Below are 19358 nucleotides of genomic sequence, written 5' to 3' on the forward strand. Positions count from 1 at the left end.
ATGGACTGCGTCCTTTACAAGAAGCACAGTTCTTCGACGCTCAATTGAAGTTCTTTCTGGAAGTGCTGAGACTGGCCACTGAGATCTGGGCTTACAGAGGAAACCTGGACCGTTGAACCAATGTAATGATGCATTTAAATCCGAGGGCAATGCACCCCGAGATAATATATCCGCGGGATTCAGTGTTGTAGGTATATAGTGCCATTCCATTGCTGATGTGAGATCTTGTATCGTGGCGATGCGATTTGAAACAAAAACGTTAAATCGTCCGGGCTCGTCATTGATCCAAGAAAGCGCAACAGTAGAGTCAGACCAACAATGAAACTCGCCTGCGAAAATGCCTAAGCGAGCCACTTCATTCATTAGACGCGCAAGCAACTCTGCCCCGCATAGTTCCAGCTTGGGAACCGTGAGCGTTTTTAGAGGCGCAACTCGAGACTTAGAGCAAAGCAACCTGCTGATGGTATGCTGACCTCTGGATACAATATAAATGCAAGCTCCGTATGCCTCGATGCTGGCATCGCAGAATCCATGGACCTCAACCTTCGATCCTGGTATTAATGATAGCCTGGGAAATGCACTACTAAGACCATTGCCAAAGTTGCTGCAAATGTCTAGCCATGCAGTGTGACATGCAGACGGGAGACTCTCATCCCAATCAAGTTTATGCCTCCAGAGTTGTTGCAAGAAGATTTTAGCTTTCGTTATTACTGGGCCGACCAGGCCGAGGGGATCATAAAACCTAGCAATAGACGAGAGAACAGAGCGCCTGGAGGGCTTAGAGGCTGAATTCAGAGCTAGATATGAGAAAAGAAGTTGATCAGATGCCGGATCCCATGCAAGGCCAAGTGTCTTTGTAATGTCGCTGCCATCGTTGAACCTAATGAGCGATTCCTTGTCGCAGTCTGTTACGCCGTCCAGTACCATGGGATGGCTTGAACACCACTTCCTCAATTTAAACTTCCCACATGCCAAGATTCCAGCTGTCTCTTGCATAACAAGTCTTGCTTCTTCGACGGAATTTCCTCCACTAATCAAATCATCAACATAGAAATCGCGAAGCAGTACGTCGGACCCGACTGGGAATGCGTTCCTTTCATCTACGGCAAGCTGATGCATGGCGCGCACAGACAAAAATGACGCTGGTTTTGTTCCATATGTTACCGTATCAAGCCTGAAAACTTCCAACTCATCATCTGGCGAATTCCTCCATAAAATGCATTGTAGATAGCTGTCCGGCTCAGGTACTTTCACGCAACGATACATTTTGCAAATATCGCCGGTGAGTGCAACTGGATAAGATCGGAAGCGCAATAATATGTCGACTAATTTTGGCTGAATGACGGGACCTGACATTAGAATGTCATTCAACGAATGCCCAGTTGTTGTAGATGCAGATCCATCAAAGACGACGCGAAGCTTGGTAGTTGTGCTATCATCCTTCAGAACGCAGTGATGAGGAAGAAAATATCTGCATAGATGGAATGAATTTAGAGGAACGCGTGACATGTGACCAAGTTCAAGATACTCTTTCAGAAATGCTGAGTATTGAGACTTTATATGCGGCAAACGACTCAATTTCTTCTCCAAATTGAGAAACCGATGTCGCGCTTGCTCATAAGAATCTCCAAGAAGCTCACAACTAAGCTTAACAGGCAGGCGTACTGTATATTGGCCACTAGCCAATCGATTGTAATGCCTCGCAAAATGCGCTTCGCAGTCTGAGTCTTCCTTGCTGAACTTTACAATGGAATCGCTGCAGCGCTCAACTTCCCAAAAGCGACGAACGAGACTGTCCAACTTGATATTAGCACAGGAGTCTGTAATCGGATCCAAAGGCGTCTTTGAAGCTATTAGCACGGAGTTGTGGTTGCGAGCCTCGCCACCTGATACAACCCAACCAAGACGAGTCTTCTGTAACAATGGAAGTCCAGGCATCAACTTGATTTGTCCCACACAGAGCAAATCGTAAAACAGGCTAGCTCCGATAAGCAGATCTACTCGTTGCGGCCTATGGAAAGCTGGATCTGCCAGCACTATATTTTGCGGTATGCTCCAATTGCTCGTATTCACATTAGAACTGGGCTGCCTGCCAGTTATATTTGTAGCTACCATAGCCGTTATGCTAGTTGTATATTCAGATGCATGAGCTTGAAGAGTGAGGCAAATGCTGCTGCCATCCATGGCAACATTGGAGTCGCCTACGCCGCATACAGATGCCACCGATTTTGTTCTCTTAAGTTGCAGGAGATTCGCAAATCTGGCTGTAATGAGATGTAGTTGAGAGCCTGAATCTAAAAGTGCACGACAAGGAACAAGCTCGCCAAACCGATTCCTTGCCAGAACCACTGCGGTAGCCAGGAGCACAACATCGCTGTGCCGATCCTTGGATAAGAGAGTAGTGGCTGGTGCTGAGGGCTGAGGGATGGTCTGTACTCTTGATGTTGAAGATTGTTGATGGGGCGGAATTGCTGCCTGCGATGTGCTGGAGTGGCCGAGATGAAGAAGCGTATGATGCTTGACTCCACAGACCCGACAACTGCGCGAGCCACATTGTCGCGACTGATGACCTCCCTTGAGACAATTCAAACATAAGCCAGCCTTTCGGACCTCATTCAGGCGAAGACTAGGAGACAAGTTTGCGAATCTTGGGCATTTGTAGATTGTGTGCTCAAGATCATTACAAAAATTGCAACTGTGAGTACTGTGGCCGGTTACGAGAAATGCTGATCTACTGGTAGCAACCTTACTGCAAGAATTCATCGGCTTACTTGACGAATAGTTTGTAAGAGCAAATTTCATCGATTCCAAAGTACGGCAACGAAGCTCAAGAAATGAGGAGACTTCTTCATATCTGGGTATCTGAAGAGCCGTCTCTGAGTTGTCCAATTTCTCTTCCCATTTAGCTTGTGAGGCCTCATCAAGCTTCTGTAGCAGTATCTGAGCAATCATGGCACTGGCTATCTGCTCTGTTGTGCCCAGACTACTGAGCGCACGCATATGGACATTGAAGCTGTCAGATAGCTCACGCAGCTTGATTATGGATCCGTTTTCTACTCTTTTGAGACCTAAGATCTTTACGATGTGGGCCTGGAAGATTAAACGTCGGTTATCATATCTCTGCTTTAATAAATTTATGGCAATTGTATAATTATCATTAGAAATTTCCAAAGAGCGAACCGTATCCAACGCTGCGCCATCGAGGCAGGACCGGAGGTGCTGAAGTCTTTCCATATTGCTGATTTCTGGCCGACTTTCAATGATTGTAGAAAACATTGAGTAGAAATCAGCCCAATTAGCATATCCACCGCTGAACGTAGGTAACTTTAATGGCGGCAACGCAGGTGCAGCCTGCAATCTGGGAGCGGATGCGCGAGGAGGGTCACTTGGACGACTAAACGTGGAACTATGATGCACTTGAGCAGTACGACTTTGCACTTCGGACATTATTGTTGACTGCATGACCATTATTAAATCATCAAAGTCAGTGCGCAAATTGCTGGACATCTCAGTAAAGTCGAGCTCCTCTAGACTTTCATGGGCCTTGCTAAAGGAGTGGCTTAGCTTGTCGATATGCTCCAGTAGAACATTTAGAGTGCTGTCACTGTGATCGGCAAGAGCATCTGAATCGACCTTGGATTGTAGCTTTTTTACGCGTTCAAATACCGACTGTACCTTGAGCTTATAAAACCGCACGCGATCTTCGGGAGCAACTGCACTAGCATCTAAATTCGCCATGACGAGTACAGCAAGAGCAACACGATAGAGTTCAAAGTCGTTGGTGCGAGCGCGATTGCAAGAGTAAGTAAATGTATATATGCTATAGCGCAGACTTGGAATAAGTCGTATTTGTCGAGCAGAGTACTTGCAACTTTAATAAACTGGCAAAGAATTATATTATGGTACTCAAATAATATACACGTATGAATTGTTGCACACCGGTACGATTATTATGGACGCGCTCGTATCGCAGCCGTGGTGAAAGAGTGCAATGTCAACGAAGAATAACGGCAAGCATGTAATTACACTGTGCTTATGTAAACTTAATCACTTATAGATTGAAGCTATAGAACACGCAGTCACTAACCATAGACATAGTTCAGAAATTAGTTGATTCTTTATTAGATTGTCAATTGCAGAAGTTTTCGCATGTGTACTACTTTTACGGGCGCCAGTGTATTGCAGACCGAACGAAAGAGTGTCTGGCGAATTGGCAAAGTAACGGCACGCAACTAATCGCTATATACAATGCTTATGTTCACGGGTGTATGTATGTATGTGATGCTGTCAATATATATATGCAAATATGTAAAGAAACGAAAAGAGATCACGTCGGGGTCACCAAATGTTGAGCTATCGAGATTTTTCGAATAGCTTTAAATTATTAAACGATTGAATTTACTTAGTGATTAGTTTATTAGCGATTATTAGAGTTTACAGAGTTTATGTGATAGACGCGAGCAAGCGACTAGTCTGTCGTGCTGTCCGCTACTATGTTTGTAATAGTCAATCTAACACTGCATCTGCTCTAAACAAGAGTTAATTGCATACTAACTACAATGTACGCGAGCCGGCGGATTAAGCTGAGCCGGTGCGTGGGTGAAAGAGACAACGCAAAAGGGAGAGCGTGATCTCCGTTACAAATTCTCTTACATGATAACATATTCTATGAACTGCCGCTCTTAATTACAATGAAGCGATGATTGCTGAGCCCAACACCGGTGTTTCTGCATTAACAAGCAAATGTCTACAATTATTAGTGGATGTTTCTGGATTAACAAGGAAAACAATTCAGCGCTATATACAATTACTTATCGATGTCATACAGGAAATTTCCTGAATGAATGAAATTAATGAAATTTAAAATTAAATTTTATATTAATTTGTTCTCTGATATGTATTAAGCATCGTCTAATCGAATATATCAGAATAGAAAATACATTGAAATGCAAGAAGTTGATTTAGATACAAAAATCAATGTATATCGATAAATTGAAAAAGGAAAGAGTTTTGAAAACCAGAGTATTAAGATGTTTATATAAATTTTGATTTAAGTTTAGACTTCAAAGTAAATTCTCATCAATAAACAACTGAATAGAAAAATTTAAGAGAATTTAATAAGCTATTCAGCATATCTCATTTCTGAAGGTCAAATACGTGCCTATCATGGTCAAAGCATATTTTAAAGAGCTTAGGTCTTCTAACTTCACACAAAACAAAATTGTATTTTTTTTTTAAATGTATTTCAAAGCATTTAGGGTGTACAAATTGTAAATGTCCAAATCTTAAGTCAAACACGAAGGCGTTTGTGATGCCCTGAAGGCAAGAGCTTTGACCCATTTCAATGTTGTAGCCAGAATTTTGATGCAGCTGACAAACCAGACGGAGTCAAAGCAGTCAATTAGCATAGAAATTGGGTTTTCAGCTTGATTGAGGTGCAGCAAAAGAAATCTACAAATGCTCAATGATTGAAAGAAGACCAATTGGCCAGACACCTATTTGACATGCGGCAAAACGAATTAAACAAACATGCCACAAAGTGCACCAAGCAATTTGGGCAACAAAGGATGAGCCACTCGAAATGTTGCAAATTGTCTTAAGTAATTGAGTTTCCAGTCAATTAACAGACCATAATAAGTCAAAGCAAAGCCAAACAAACTAAATTCTAAGACTCATACAAAGGCATCGATATGCACATCTGCATACGCATGTAGATTCGCCTGCATGTTTGTGCATGCGTAACTCAATTTGGTTGTTGAAGAATTTGCGAAGACAAACTTATCGATTTGTTGAAAATTCTATTTGAAAACTCGACTAACTCAATTTGATGTTGCAATTTGTAGTCCTTGGCAGCGACAGCAACAAATGCAACAGTCTGCAGCAGTACAACGGCCGGACAAAGTTTTTCTGTGAGAATACTTGGCTTTAAATAATAAATAGCGTTAAAAGCAAGGGAAGGGGCAATGCGGAAAGAAAAGAAAGCAAGGTAAAACAGAGCAGAAGTGAAGGGAACTGTGTCTAGTGTTGGCCACTTCAGAGTCAAGTGGCAGAGAGACGGCATAAATCGTGCCACAACATAATGAGCGCCAAGGACAGCAACAGGATGCAAATGTTGCCTTCGAAATTGGATTCATTGCCCACTGAGTTCTCGGTATTTGGCCAGAAGCTACTGCCTGACGTGTGCGCCCGTTATGGGCCACGAAATTAGTTTAAACTTGGCGGAAGCCGAGGCCGAGACGGCAACTGTTGCAAATGCCTAGCAGCTCCTTCGAATGATTTCGTTATTATTATTGTTGCTCTTGCTGTTGTTGTTGTTGCATTTTTAACTCAGTAGTTTTCTTCTTTTTTCGTTCTCCCCCTTTTTCCAGATGCTGCGCACCAACGGGCAGGAGACTGGGCCAAACACACAGACGTCAGCCACAACGATGCCCAATCTCGAGTAGGTGGACAGTTGGAAGCCACAAAGGAAAATCGTTTGGGATATTAACATAAGAGCAAGGCTGACTCACAACAGCAACAACAACAAGAGAAACAGCAAAGGAATATTGGAAAATCGAAAAGAAAATCAACAGCAAACCAATCAAAATGCGTTCTCTGGCCAAATCAAGCGGCTTTAATAGCACCGATGATGATCTGGCTGGCCTGGATGCTGCGAATCGAACCGAATCCATATACAGCATTAAGTCCAACTGGATAACCGAATGGTAAGTGGACTGTAAAAATGGATTTTGGCATGACTACAATTATTAACGAAATTTGCTTTAGTAGAGTGATACTGAAAAATGTTTTAGCAATTCAGCTAAAGCTAAGCTCATATGACAGGGAATATAATAGGTATATCCTTAAGTTTTTATAGCCTCTAAACTTAAAGAGTCCGACCTAGATCAAGGTTCTATATACTTTATAGGGTTCAATCATGCATCTATCGACCTTGTATACAAAATCAACTTGTAGTAGATCCTATCGATGCTGAGATATAAATTGATTGAGTTTTAATTATATTTTAGCTTAATAATTTTTAAAATTTTTAAAGAATTTAGATTGAAGGGATTGATAGTCTAATAATTAGATATAATAAAAATAAAAAATTCCTATAAAATGATTCAGTTCATCTGATCCTATATATTTGTATAACTATATATACAAATTCTTTTCCCTTAGGCGCGTACGAAAGGAGCGTGAGAATCTCTGCCGTGGTCTTTACAATAGGGTCGTTGAGCACACGGAATGCAAACGTTTGTTGGAGGCGGCCAAGATCTATGGTGAAATAACGGACTTTAACACCTGGTCACCCAACGAGCAGTTCCAATGGTATCGCAATTTCGGTGCCAACCTGACGAACTTTGGCCGGAATAGCTCGACGGAGACGAGTGCCACGCCCATGGAGGATAGCGGGCCGGCACTGGTGTTGCCGCCATTCGAAACATGGCAGACAATCGCCATTGCGTTGTGCCTGTTCCTCTGCATCATTCTGACGGTGGGCGGCAACATTCTCGTCCTGCTGGCCTTCATTGTCGATCGGAATATACGACAGCCCAGCAACTACTTTATAGCCTCGTTGGCCGCAACGGATATGTTGATAGGTGGGTGGAGGCCTGAACTAACTGTTATCTAAATTACACACCATATTAGATGGACTGACAGATTAGGTATTTGACTAACTAATGATCTATAATTAACTGATTAACTGATTATTTCAACCTTTGCGTGACCGCTTACTTGATAGATTCATATCCAGTGATTATAGGAATGAATTACTGATTGATTAAGTGTTGCAAGTTTGTGAATATCATAATGATTAAGTAACTATGATTGAGTGACTAGTGATTGATTTATCGGCACACTGATTGACCGAGTGTTTGATCAACTGTGTGGATCACTGGTTAACCTAGTCATTGATAAACTGATTGACTACTGATTGACTTAGGGATTAGCTTACTGATTGACCAACTATGTTTGAGTGATTGGCTACATAACATCAGCCACTACTGATTGATTGATCAACATAATTATTGTCTGCGTGCTTGATAAACTTTGTGGATCATTGATTAACCTAGTCATTGATACGCTGATTGACTACTGATTGACTTAAGGATTAGCATACTGGATGAGTATTTAGATGGATCATTCATAGATTGATAGATCCTTAATTGATGGCTGGTTGCGTGATGATGTTTAGCTGATTAACTAAATAATCAATTAATTAATTGACTGGTCACTCATAGATTGATTACTCATAGATTGATTAAGCTGTAATGACGACTGATTGATTGACAAACCCAAACCACTTAATTGGCTGTATAATCTATCTATATTATCTATTGATATTAACTGAACTTTCATTCGTGTACTGGCTGATTACTGATGAATAACTGTCAATAGATTGATGATGACTAATATAAGGCGTTGTTTATATAATATATATTGTTTGACTGTATGACAGACGTGATTGAATTGAATTATGCTTTAGTGACTCTTAAAAGTAATCATTTTTAATACTCTCTCTCTCTCTCTCTCATACTGTCTCTCTCTCTCTCTCTCTCTCTCTTCCATGCGTAGGCACCGTTTCGATGCCCTTCTATACCATCTATGTGTTGAAGGGCTATTGGGATCTGGGACCTTTACTCTGCGACTTGTGGCTGTCTGTGGACTACACCGTCTGTCTGGTCTCCCAGTACACCGTCTTGCTGATCACCATCGATCGCTTCTGTTCGGTGAAGATTGCGGCCAAGTATCGCAGTTGGCGTACTCGAACTCGGGTCATTTATATGGTATCCATCACCTGGATCATACCCACGCTGCTGTTCTTCATCTCGATCTTTGGCTGGGAGCACTTTACGGGCAAACGTGATCTATTGCCGGGCCAGTGCGCCGTACAGTTTCTCAAAGATCCGGTCTTCAACACGGCCCTGATCATTGGCTACTACTGGACCACGTTGATTGTGCTGTTCGTGCTGTATGCGGGCATCTACAAGACCGCCTACGACATGCAGAAGCGTAGCGAGGCCAAGCAGCGCAAGATGCAGTCGATGGTGGCGCTCAGCGCTGGCGCCATGTCCGGCATGGCGGGTCATGCGGCCGGCATCGGTGTGATCGAGGAGAAGATACTGAAGACGAAGGTGCAGCTGGCTGATCTGGATGGCGGCACCTGCACGACGACAGTGAAGCGTCTCAGTGGCTCCGGCCAGGCTAATCCGCTGGCGCAGGTCACCGAATCCGTGTCCCTTGAGCAGCTGACGCCGGAACAGCGACGCGCATCTGAGGCGAAACTTGAGGAATCCAAGCGGGCTGCGGCCGAGGCAGAGAAGAGTGAACGCTCCAGCAGTCCGGCCTTCGATTCGGATGAGGAGTCCTCGGTCAATCAGACGCAGCAGCTGATCAATCAACAGAAGCTGAACAATATGCGCAAACGCTCGTCCATTGGTCTGGTGTTTGGAGCGCAGGCGGCGCTCCTGGCGACACGCAGCAAAGGTAACTTGCAACTGAGCACCACCAACTCCAAGTCGATTGAGGCAATGCATTCCATGGGCGCCCGCTCGCCGCACCATCAGCACCTGGCACACCAAACGAGCCTGCAACGTGCCCAGAGCAAGGAGGAGGTGGGCATGGGGCAATATCAGGCGCATACGCTGCTTGAGCGACCCAAGCGCACCTCCTGCTCCACTCTGTCCCAGATAGCCGAGCATGAACGCCTCATTGACATCCATCAAACCTCCAATCCAGCCAATGACCAAGACCCGCTCTCACCCGTGGATTTGGCCCCCATCGAGGTGCCGCGCGACCAGGTGCAACAGTGCCTGGTGCAGGCCATCCTGCCGCCGCCAGAAGCCTTCCAGTGCCCCACGCCCCTGTCCGACTACTCGGATCGTCCGTTCGGCAACAGCTCCGGTAACAGCGAACTGGCCAATACCTACGACCTGCTGACCAACAACTCCGAGCTACGCTACATGGACGAGAGCTCAGCCATGCTGGCCACGAACGACAGTGTTAGCTGCTCCCACAGTGCTTCGCGCTCCGCACGACCCACGTCCGTTTCCTCGGCAAAGCGCAGTGCCATTCCACCACCGCCACCCGCACGCAAACAGTTCCAAAGCTCCCCCACCGTTTCCAGCCAACAGCCACAGCCACAGCCACAGCCACAGCAGCCGCAGCAGCAGGCAACGGACAGCCAATCCCAGTCCCAGGAACAGGTAGCCATTGAAAAACGTCTTCTCGTCTCATACACAGGCATCGAGGACTTCGCCAAGGTGCGACGCGAGAGCTGCATCGAGGCCATCTGCCTGCTGGACGTGCCCGGCGGCAATGATCGTGTCCAGGCGGAGTGTCCGCATCGGCGTGCCTCCAGTCCCATGGAGACGAGCAGCAAGGATGCCGTGCTCTACTCCCCGATGCCGCCACCACTCAAACCCACTCCAGCACCGGGCAATGCGGCGGGACCAGCAGTTGCTCCAAAGGCGCCCGTTGCTGCTCCAATGCCAGCGCCCGCTGTCGTTCAGCTAGAGCGGATTGATGAGCGCGAGGCATCCGAGACGAACACCAATAAGATGCCCTCCACATCGGGCACCACCAGCAGTTCGGCCGGTGCAGCTGGTAGCATTCTGAAGGATGCCAAGGATGCGGATGAGGGCGGCGTGTCGCGACGCAGCTCCAGCAAGCGGCACTTCATGCACTCCATTGGCAAGCACTTCAAGAGCAAGAAGGCTCTGCCCCTGGTCATGGGCATCGGCGGCAGCCGACAGAAGTCCAAGTCAGAGAATCGTGCACGCAAAGCGTTCCGCACCATCTCCTTCATCTTGGGCTGCTTTGTGGCCTGCTGGACGCCGTATCATGTGCTGGCCCTGGTCGAGGGCTTCTGCCGGAATCCGCCGTGCACCAACGAGCATCTGTATATGTTCTCGTACTTCCTCTGCTATGCCAACAGTCCAATGAATCCCTTCTGCTATGCATTGGCCAATCAGCAGTTCAAGAAGACGTTCATGCGGATCCTGAAGGGAGATCTGCACATGACCTAAGCGCAGCCAGATCAGTATTGAGTTTAGTTTGAATTTCGATAAGGAGAAGGAGGAGGAGCAGGAGTTGAAGATGATGATAATGATGATGATAGCAGCTGGATCCGGTTTTGGCATTGCATTTGTTACCGCCGGCACAGCATTCCCGAGAGCCCCGCGGCATGTTGTGTCCACGTTTTAATTCTATTCCAGATTGATGTTAAATGCTCCGCCAAAGTCTTGGATCCCGCCCGGACGCCAATCGAATTCAAAATTCGTTTCGGTGTTTGTATTTTAAGCAGCCAAAGGTGTGTGTTAGTTAGTGAATGGAACTATTTGTTTAGCGATTAGTTGCTATTAGAATGGATATGTAGTGGAGTTGAGGCAAATGTTTTAGACAATAAATAAATTAATATTTATAGAAGAAAATGAACAGAAACAACAGATAAGCTATGAGCCTTAAGGTGTCTAGCTTATATAGTATGTCTATATAAATATACATATATGGCATATATGCTAATTATTATATGCGGCTACACACAAATTTAAAAAATATTAGTAATAGGAATAGTAATGATGATGATAATATTGTGTAACTATAGCTATACTAGAAAAATAATAAAAACTACAATTATAATAATAATCATAATGACATTACGAATACCATGATAATACTAATGCTAATGATGTTACATATGTAATGAAAATTATAATACTAATGACAATGATAATGAAAATCACAATGATAATACATAGGATAATTATAATGTTAATACAAAATTAATAGAAACTAAAATATTAATGATAATGATAATACTAATAAAAAGTATTTAATAACAATGGTAATAAATTATCATCAAAACAATACATACGCGGCTCAACACTGCATAGAGACCTCAAGCTGTCTACTGTCGAAGAACAAATAAATAAACACACAAGCAGATACTCAGACAGACTTGTACGACATCAAAGCCTACTCGCAAGAGGTCTAACACCTGCCAGACCCCTAAGACGACTTAAACGGCAGGGCTTTGCCAAAACAATGGGTATTCAATAAATATTATTATTATTATTTTTCTTTTTTTCTCAGTCCTCACAAATTGAGTGAGGTTTGGCTCTAATTTTATGTATATATATGTGTTGTTAAAGTACTATATGTGATTGTACAGTTTCTACACTTAATAAACCAAAATTTAAAAAAAAAAAAAAAAAAAAAAAAAAAAATCAAAACAATAATTTTCGTTCTAATGATAATGATAATGATGATCAATCAGCATACGCATAACATATCCCAATTGAAGCACTATCCTTCATATATGTGATATATGTATATATACCTATGTATATACATATATCCATATTACAGACGCCCATTGCTAAATATCAAAAATCCAACTGAAACATTCGTTTAACAACAACAATTATTAACCAATAAATAAAGAGAAATTGATGTAAAATAAAAATAACTAACAAATATATATATATCTATGTATATATATATACAAGTGCTCATATTTTGTGGTATATATATACATATATGTATACCTATACCTATATCATATCCGTGTATAAATGTCAATTTGAATTGGAAAATATCGGGAAGCGACAACTAAAGCAGTAATTGCTCTGCACCCATACATATATACCTAGCTATATATCTAATAATATTTGTATGATAAGTGTATACCATTTATATATAATATGATATGATATGAATTTCGCGTCTATGCCGAGCTGCCTAAATATGTTAACTTTGTTATACTTAAAGCCTGCGTATTTTGAATTTAAAACTTGTTTCTTTAACTTCCTGTCTATATATGCGTTTATATATATGTTATGGTTTGATTCCATTCCAAGTTGCCTGATTGGTTCAAGAGTTGTTGTGAACTGTTATCCGTTGATACTTCTATTAACTTATGGATTAGTTAATTCGAATGGTTTTAGTTTAGTTGTAGCATCTAAATAAACGTGTTACAATAACTACAACATTTAATAAATAAAATATTTATGTGAAAAACAAAAGATATACATATATATTTTATGTTTAATATATATCTACAGCATATGTATATTCACTTATACGAATTGACATGGAATTGAATTTTCTTAAGCGTAAGTACTCATATCTTTTCTTATCTTTCTTTTTTATACCCTATACACAGAATGAATGAATATGCGTAGTATATAGTTTTTGTTAAAGTTTAAAGCTTCATGTCTATAAATTCCTTTAAAATTTTTTTTTAAAATCGATAAAGTTTGTCGTACATAATAATACAGCTTATCCAATAATCGATTCTTTTCTATTGAGAGATCGATCAAAGTAAATATCAATTAATGGGAAAACTTTAACCAATAGATATTATTATTATTATTATTTTTTATTTCTTTTTTTCTTTTTAGTCTTTCACAAATAGGAAGTTTTAGATGATTCAGAGTCATCTGCAATATAGAAAATGTAATTTTCTCTATAATAAATCAGTGAAGTTATTCAAAAACTCTTCTTCAACAGTATTCAAGAAGAAGAATTTTTAGTATGTTTGCACAGATAGAAAAAAGAAAAAATATTTAAAGAGAATATAGTTTTAATATTACAACATTACTTAAATACAAATATATAAAAAAAAAAAAAAAAAAAAAAAAACAACAATAATAAATTACAAAATGAAAACATAATTTAAATGATGAGAACAATTTAAAATATCATAATAATTTTGATTAGTAAAACAGTTAAGTTTCGACATTTTCAATCAAATTAAATTGAACTGTCAAAATTGAGACAACTTTTTTGTTTATATAAAATGAATTCGTATTTTATATAAATGAAAAAGTTGTATTATTTTTAATTTGGGGGATTTCTCTATTTCCCAGTTCGCAATGGCTTAGTGCTCGCCAGCCCTGGGCTAACTCAAAATTCTTGCATTTGCCAGCACTGGAGCTGGTTGTCATTAAAATTCAGTTGCAACTATCCGAAGCTAATTAAATCCGAAAGTATTTGACGAGGCGTAGTTCATGTTAGAACCCAGAAGCGAGCAGTAGACGCCTCCAGTGGCGGCTCAGTGGAACGTGGAACTTAAGTAATAGTCAAAGAGACTCAAAGTACAAAAAAAGTGAATATCAATTAGTCTCACCTGTGTTGACCTGTGTGAAACGAAAAAAAAATACAACAACAACAAACTAAAGCAACAAAAATATAGAAAAACTTACAAAATGGAGATCATTATACGGTTTTTCGGCCTTATACTATCCTATCTGGCACTGCTGCTCAACCGAATTTTGGAATACCTGATTTGTCGAGAGCAGCCCGACTACCCACCCATCAGGCATCCCCTGCTGCTGAAGTCCGTTCTGGAACTGGTGACGGCACTGCGACGAGGCCAGGTGATACTCGATCAGACGGAATTGTGTAATTGAAATTTATTCAAATTTATTATTCTCAAGCAGCTCACTTCACAGCAACTAGTCGAGGTGTATATTGAGCGTGTGCGTGAGGTCAATCCCTCGCTGAATGCGGTCATCGAGGATCGGTTCGAGGAGGCGCTGCTCGAGGCGAAGCATGCGGACAGCTTGATTGCCGAGGCATCCCTGGACTATGATCGTGTAGCGCTCTTCACGCGCTACCCGCTCTTGGGCATACCCTTCTCGGTGAAAGAGTCGTGCGGGGTGAAGGGTAAGCATGACACTTTAACTGATGCTCCTCTTCCTCTTCATCTACATTTTCAACATCTCTGCTCATCGAGGACTCTCCTATGCCGTGGGCAGCGTGCTGCGCAAGGGCATGAAGGCGCCCAGGGACGGAGACGTTGTGGAGCTGGTGCGCGCCGCTGGTGCCATTCCGCTTCTGGTGTCGGCCACGCCCGAGTTCTGCATGAGCTTCGAGACGAACACGGTGGCCAATGGTCGCTGCCGCAATCCCTACGATCTGACACGCAGCTCCGGCGGTTCGTCCGGCGGCGAGGGCGCATTGAATGGCGCCGGCGCCTCCCTGTTTGGCATTGGCTCTGACATTGCCGGTTCCATCCGGCTGCCGGCCATGTTCTGCGGCGTCTTCGGCCACAAGCCGACGGGCGGACTCACCTCGATAAAGGGCCACTTCCCCTACTCGCTGGTCGACGAGAACTTGCCCAATTATCTGCAGTTGGGACCCATCACACGCTTCGCGCGCGACATGCCGCTGCTGCTCGAGGTCATGGCCGGCGACAACAAACACAAGCTGAAGATGAATGAGCCGGTGCCGCTCAACGAACTCAAAGTAGGCTATGAACATGCTCTCAATTATGAATACTCTGTTTACTGCAGGCACACGGGTATATTGGTTTGGGTGGTGGACTAGGAACTGAAACTCAGGAAACCAAATTTGGATAAGAAAATATGTATACTCTGTTCGTAAGACTTATAGGGGTATATTAGGTTTGTGTATGGCATTTTAATACTCTGTGTCTATAAGGCATAATAACATTTGGTTGAGGCAAAGCTTTGATGATAAAGAGTGTATTAGTTTTCCATTACTTTATCTTCATGTGTGGCCTCCTAGTACCTTACCCAAACCAAGACAAGTTTAGCTATAATAATGCTTCAAATTGACAAGAGAGGGCGCTTTTATTTGTAAGATTCAAAAATGTGTCGTTTGAAATTTTTAGAATTCTAGACAACTCTTTTAGCCACATGAACAGAGTATATTATACAGTCAGCTACGTCTGGCTGTACTATATTTAACTATTCCATTCCATAGATCTACTACTCGTATGGATATCCGGGCTTAAACGGCTTAACCCATCCGTATGTGGCCGATGACATCAAATTAACCATTGTGCGTGCTCTGACATGCTTGGGCAAGGCGGGCATTGAGTCCACACAGGTTGGTCCAACTTGTCATGAAATACTTAATAATGCCTTCTCATCTCTCTCTATCTGCCTAACTCCCTCTCTCAGCTCGATCTCAGTTTTCTGGACAACATTTTTGAGCTGGTTATTGTGGCGCTGGTCGATCTGAAGGGTCTGCCCAGCATTATCACTCAGCAAGCCGGTCGTCCGCCCAATATGAGACTCCTGGTCTTGGAGATGTTTAACAGCATCATTGGCCATTCACTGTTCACCAAGGAGGCGCTGTTTCTGGAGCTGATGCAGAGGCTGAATGGTATGATATCCACCAATAAAATGCAACAGTACCGTGATGAGGTAGCCAGGATCAAAACATATCTAACGGTAAAGTGCACTAGATCCTATCCTTTATAAATTATACTCTAGAATGGGCATTTCTTTTTCATAGGAATTGCTGGGAGATCGCGGAGTTCTGTTTCTGCCCACCTTCCACTCGACTGCTCTGAACTTTCATACCTCCTTGTTCAATATCACGGGCATCGATAGTCTGTTGTTGTTCAATGTGTTGGGCTTCCCGGCCACACACATTCCCATGGGCCTGAGTTTGCCTGGCATGCCCGTCGGGTTTCAGGTGATAGCGGCGCCGTATCAGGACAAACTTTGCCTGCAAATCGCAGCCGAATTGGAGGCAGCTTTCCTTGGCTGGACGCCGCCGGTGCTGCATCAGATTGCCGTTCCGGACACCCCAGTGCTCAATTTCTAGACAAATAGCAGAATGGTTAGTTAAGGTTACGGTTCAGTTGATATTCGCAATAAAAACAAAAAGAGTTTTATTCAAATAATAACGACTGGGTATGTGTGTAAGCGATGGCATATGTGTGTTAGTAAAGCTTCGCTTAAATCTCTCACTTCCATCCAGCAAACGCGCGCACACCAATCAATTTCAGTGCTTTGCTCTCTCTCTTCATTTTGACTCTCACTCTCTGCCTGATTGACGAATGAACACTTGAACACTTGTGTGTGTGTATCAATATCACTTAACGCCAGTGCTGAGAATCTGGCTATATTCCCGTCAGCTCATTTGTTTATAAACAGAATTGTGGAGGAAATTATAGACACATTGAATTTGTTAATAATCATTTTTACAGCTTACAAAAATATCAATATCAGAGAAATGCCTTGAGAGTTCTTTAGCTCTTTCTACTAGCTATCTGGCCTTGAAGACAACATTGCATTCAACTGCGTGTGGACTTTTACTAGCATGTAGTATACACATATCGAACGTTCACTCTCTTCACAACTGTCTCTCTCATTCTCTCACTTGCACTATGTAAACAAGATTTTATAATCCATTTATTTGCGCTCATTTAGTCAGTGTGCAGCCGGCGTTGGAACGAGGGAGTTGAGTTTTCATTTCTCTTCTTTTGCGTCATGGAATTAATACCGCGATTACTGTTAATATTTGTAAAATTCGTTGCTATTTTTGCGAGCACTCTGCAAAGTGCGTATATCTGGGCATGCGGACGTCGAATTAGGCCCTATGGTCTGCCAGCCAACATAAATCCGCTGCTGGCGCTTAGTATTCAGGAGCTGCGCACACGTCTCTGCCGGCGGCAGGTAACTGGACAAGAAGCGGAAGAACAAACAGTTATCTTAGTGAAAGCTTTTATGCCCTTTGCCCAATTGGCTTTAAATCTTCGTTTTTGTATATTTCAATTGTTTTTTAGACTTTAAACATTATCTTTTAGATAACCGCAGTGGATTTGGTAGACGCCTATATAGATCGCATTAAGCTGGTGAACAGTCGCCTGAATGCGGTCGTATCGGAGCGCTTTGCGCAGGCGCTGCGGGACGCCGCCAATGCGGATGAGCGCATAGCTGCAGCGGGCGAGGATGTGGCACAGCTGTTTGAGAAACAACCGTTGCTGGGTTTGCCCGTCACCGTGAAGGAGTCCTGCGCCCTGGCCAACATGTCCTTCACCGTGGGCAGTCTGGCCAGGAATGAGCACAAGGCAACAGCCGATGGCGTTGTGGTTGCCCGGATTCGCGCTGCTGGAGCGATTCCTTTGCTGGTCTCAGCCACACCCGAGTACTGCTATTCGACGGATACGGATACGTTACTCAATGGACGCTGTGTGAATCCTTTCGATTTCGAGCGCACGCCAGGTGGCAGCTCAGGCGGTGAGGTGAGAGTACAGTAAAGACTACCTAAAGAGGATTATTGGATTGATATAGAGATAATGTGACCAATCATGTAATCCTTTTCAGGGCGCTCTGATTGGAGCTGGCGCCTCGCTCTTTGGCATCGGCTCTGACATCGGTGGCTCCATACGCATTCCCAGTCTCTTTTGCGGCATCTTTGGCCACAAGCCTACCGGGGGCGTGGTCACACCGGCAGGTCACTTTCCCGACTCGAGCGATGCGGATTTCCAGCAGTATTTGGTGGTGGGTCCGATGTCCCGCTTTGCCGTCGATCTACCCCAGCTGCTGGAGCTGATGGCCGGCGAGCAGGCGGTGCAGCTGCGTCTACATGAGCCGCTCCAGCTGAATCAGTTGCAGGTGCACTACGCCTTGGGCTTTCAGGGTCTCAACGGTTGGATGCATCAGCAAGTGGAGCCGGAAATTAAAGCATCCATACTCAAGGCTGTGGAACATCTGCAGAAACAGGAAATTCCTGTGCACCAAGCGAAGCTGTCAGGATTCGACAATTCCCTGGAGATTGCACTCGGCGGCATCGCTCGTTTGAGACAAATGCCGTTTGTACTGGACGCCGGACCCGCAGCGGGAGCTGAGAGCAAAGTGCGGGAGACTCTGAAACAGCTAGTTCAAAGTCTTTATGGCAAATCTTGTAACACTACGAATGCCTTGATCTTTGATCTGATGCGTCGCTGCAATGCGTTCATGTCAGTCCAAAAGCTAGAGAAATATCACCGGGAGGCACTGGCGCTCACTCGAGAGTTGACTGTACGTACTGCCACCTAACCCCTGCCACCTACATCTATTAACCTTCTTTACCTGTAATCCTTCAGCAACTTCTGGGCGTAAACGGCGTCCTGCTCTTTCCCACAATGCATGCTCCGGCTCCGAAGCATGGCTGGACACCGTTGCAGCTGTGGGGTGTGGACTATACGCTGCTCTTCAATGTACTGGGTCTGCCGGCAACGCATGTGCCAATGGGACTGAATGCAAAGGGTTTGCCCATTGGATTTTCGGTAATTGCGGCTCCGTATCAGGATCGTCTATGCCTGCGTGTAGCTGTGGAACTGGAGCGCGCCTTTGGCGGCTGGCAGTCACTATATGCCAAGAAAACTTAGCCAAATCGCGAAATGATTGTCAATTTAAAGGTTCATTAAATCTAAATTTTCACAACGGAAATTTTCAAAACTTTTTATTCAAATCTTTGCTTGCGCCATCTATCGTAATTAACAAGTAACAAAACATACAAAAAGAAAAACACCCTAAAAAATATTCTTTTGCGAGACACTTTGAACTTCAAAGTTTGAGCTAACAAAAATACTTTTAATACTAAAAATACCAAGTGTCTCTAAGGCA

At 43.4% G+C, this 19358-nt stretch overlaps 4 protein-coding genes across 5 annotated transcripts; 3 read left to right on the forward strand and 1 right to left on the reverse strand.

Annotated features, from left to right (window-relative positions):
- Positions 1-14: 14 nt before the first annotated feature.
- Positions 15-3738, reverse strand: LOC122756798. Its single transcript, XM_044007325.1, has 3 exons — positions 3181-3738; positions 712-3090; positions 15-104 (listed from the first exon to the last, which is right to left on the reverse strand). The coding sequence occupies exons 1-3, from the start codon at positions 3736-3738 to the stop codon at positions 15-17; spliced, it is 3027 nt and encodes a 1008-aa protein (XP_043863260.1).
- A 2603-nt stretch (positions 3739-6341) lies between these two features.
- On the forward strand, positions 6342-12170 carry LOC6572921 (probable muscarinic acetylcholine receptor gar-1). 2 transcript variants are annotated; one of them, XM_032733708.2, is made up of 4 exons: positions 6342-6704; positions 7162-7583; positions 8560-9471; positions 10228-12170. In XM_032733708.2, exons 1-4 carry the CDS (start codon positions 6586-6588, stop codon positions 11010-11012), a joined length of 2238 nt encoding a protein of 745 aa, XP_032589599.1. In that variant the 5' UTR covers positions 6342-6585; the 3' UTR covers positions 11013-12170. The 2 variants fall into 2 exon arrangements, with proteins under 2 accessions (XP_032589599.1, XP_001999024.1); XM_001998988.4 differs by having other exon boundaries at positions 8560-12170.
- Positions 12171-13788: 1618 nt separating this feature from the next.
- Positions 13789-16648, forward strand: LOC6572920 (fatty-acid amide hydrolase 2-B). The gene is made up of 6 exons (XM_001998987.4): positions 13789-14366; positions 14430-14655; positions 14726-15237; positions 15718-15843; positions 15918-16190; positions 16255-16648. Exons 1-6 carry the CDS (start codon positions 14196-14198, stop codon positions 16567-16569), a joined length of 1623 nt encoding a protein of 540 aa, XP_001999023.1. The 5' UTR covers positions 13789-14195; the 3' UTR covers positions 16570-16648.
- Positions 16649-17162: 514 nt separating this feature from the next.
- Positions 17163-19181, forward strand: LOC6572919 (fatty-acid amide hydrolase 2-A). The gene is made up of 4 exons (XM_001998986.4): positions 17163-17423; positions 17555-17992; positions 18075-18770; positions 18836-19181. The coding sequence occupies exons 1-4, from the start codon at positions 17238-17240 to the stop codon at positions 19118-19120; spliced, it is 1605 nt and encodes a 534-aa protein (XP_001999022.1). The 5' UTR covers positions 17163-17237; the 3' UTR covers positions 19121-19181.
- Positions 19182-19358: the final 177 nt, after the last annotated feature.

This window comes from Drosophila mojavensis, unplaced genomic scaffold (assembly GCF_018153725.1).
Source record: "Drosophila mojavensis isolate 15081-1352.22 unplaced genomic scaffold, ASM1815372v1 contig_16, whole genome shotgun sequence".
Classification (NCBI taxonomy): domain Eukaryota; kingdom Metazoa; phylum Arthropoda; class Insecta; order Diptera; family Drosophilidae; genus Drosophila; species Drosophila mojavensis.

Excerpts from the sequence above, each read along its gene's own strand:
- LOC122756798 (XM_044007325.1), bottom strand. The coding sequence starts at position 3,738 with ATGGCGAATTTAGATGCTAGTGCAGTTGCTCCCGAAGATCGCGTGCGG. Across the intron at positions 3,091-3,180 it reads ATGGCGCAGCGTTGGATACG|GCCCACATCGTAAAGATCTT; the intron begins GTTCGCTCTTTG and ends TTAATCTTCCAG. Across the intron at positions 105-711 it reads CCCTCGGCCTGGTCGGCCCA|GTTTCCTCTGTAAGCCCAGA; the intron begins GTAATAACGAAA and ends TCAACGGTCCAG.
- LOC6572920 (XM_001998987.4), top strand. The coding sequence starts at position 14,196 with ATGGAGATCATTATACGGTTTTTCGGCCTTATACTATCCTATCTGGCA. Across the intron at positions 15,844-15,917 it reads CGGGCATTGAGTCCACACAG|CTCGATCTCAGTTTTCTGGA; the intron begins GTTGGTCCAACT and ends TCCCTCTCTCAG. Across the intron at positions 16,191-16,254 it reads GGATCAAAACATATCTAACG|GAATTGCTGGGAGATCGCGG; the intron begins GTAAAGTGCACT and ends TCTTTTTCATAG.
- LOC6572921 (XM_001998988.4), top strand. The coding sequence starts at position 6,586 with ATGCGTTCTCTGGCCAAATCAAGCGGCTTTAATAGCACCGATGATGAT. Across the intron at positions 6,705-7,161 it reads TCCAACTGGATAACCGAATG|GCGCGTACGAAAGGAGCGTG; the intron begins GTAAGTGGACTG and ends CTTTTCCCTTAG. Across the intron at positions 7,584-8,559 it reads CGCAACGGATATGTTGATAG|GCACCGTTTCGATGCCCTTC; the intron begins GTGGGTGGAGGC and ends TTCCATGCGTAG.
- LOC6572919 (XM_001998986.4), top strand. The coding sequence starts at position 17,238 with ATGGAATTAATACCGCGATTACTGTTAATATTTGTAAAATTCGTTGCT. Across the intron at positions 17,424-17,554 it reads CACGTCTCTGCCGGCGGCAG|ATAACCGCAGTGGATTTGGT; the intron begins GTAACTGGACAA and ends ATTATCTTTTAG. Across the intron at positions 18,771-18,835 it reads CGCTCACTCGAGAGTTGACT|CAACTTCTGGGCGTAAACGG; the intron begins GTACGTACTGCC and ends GTAATCCTTCAG.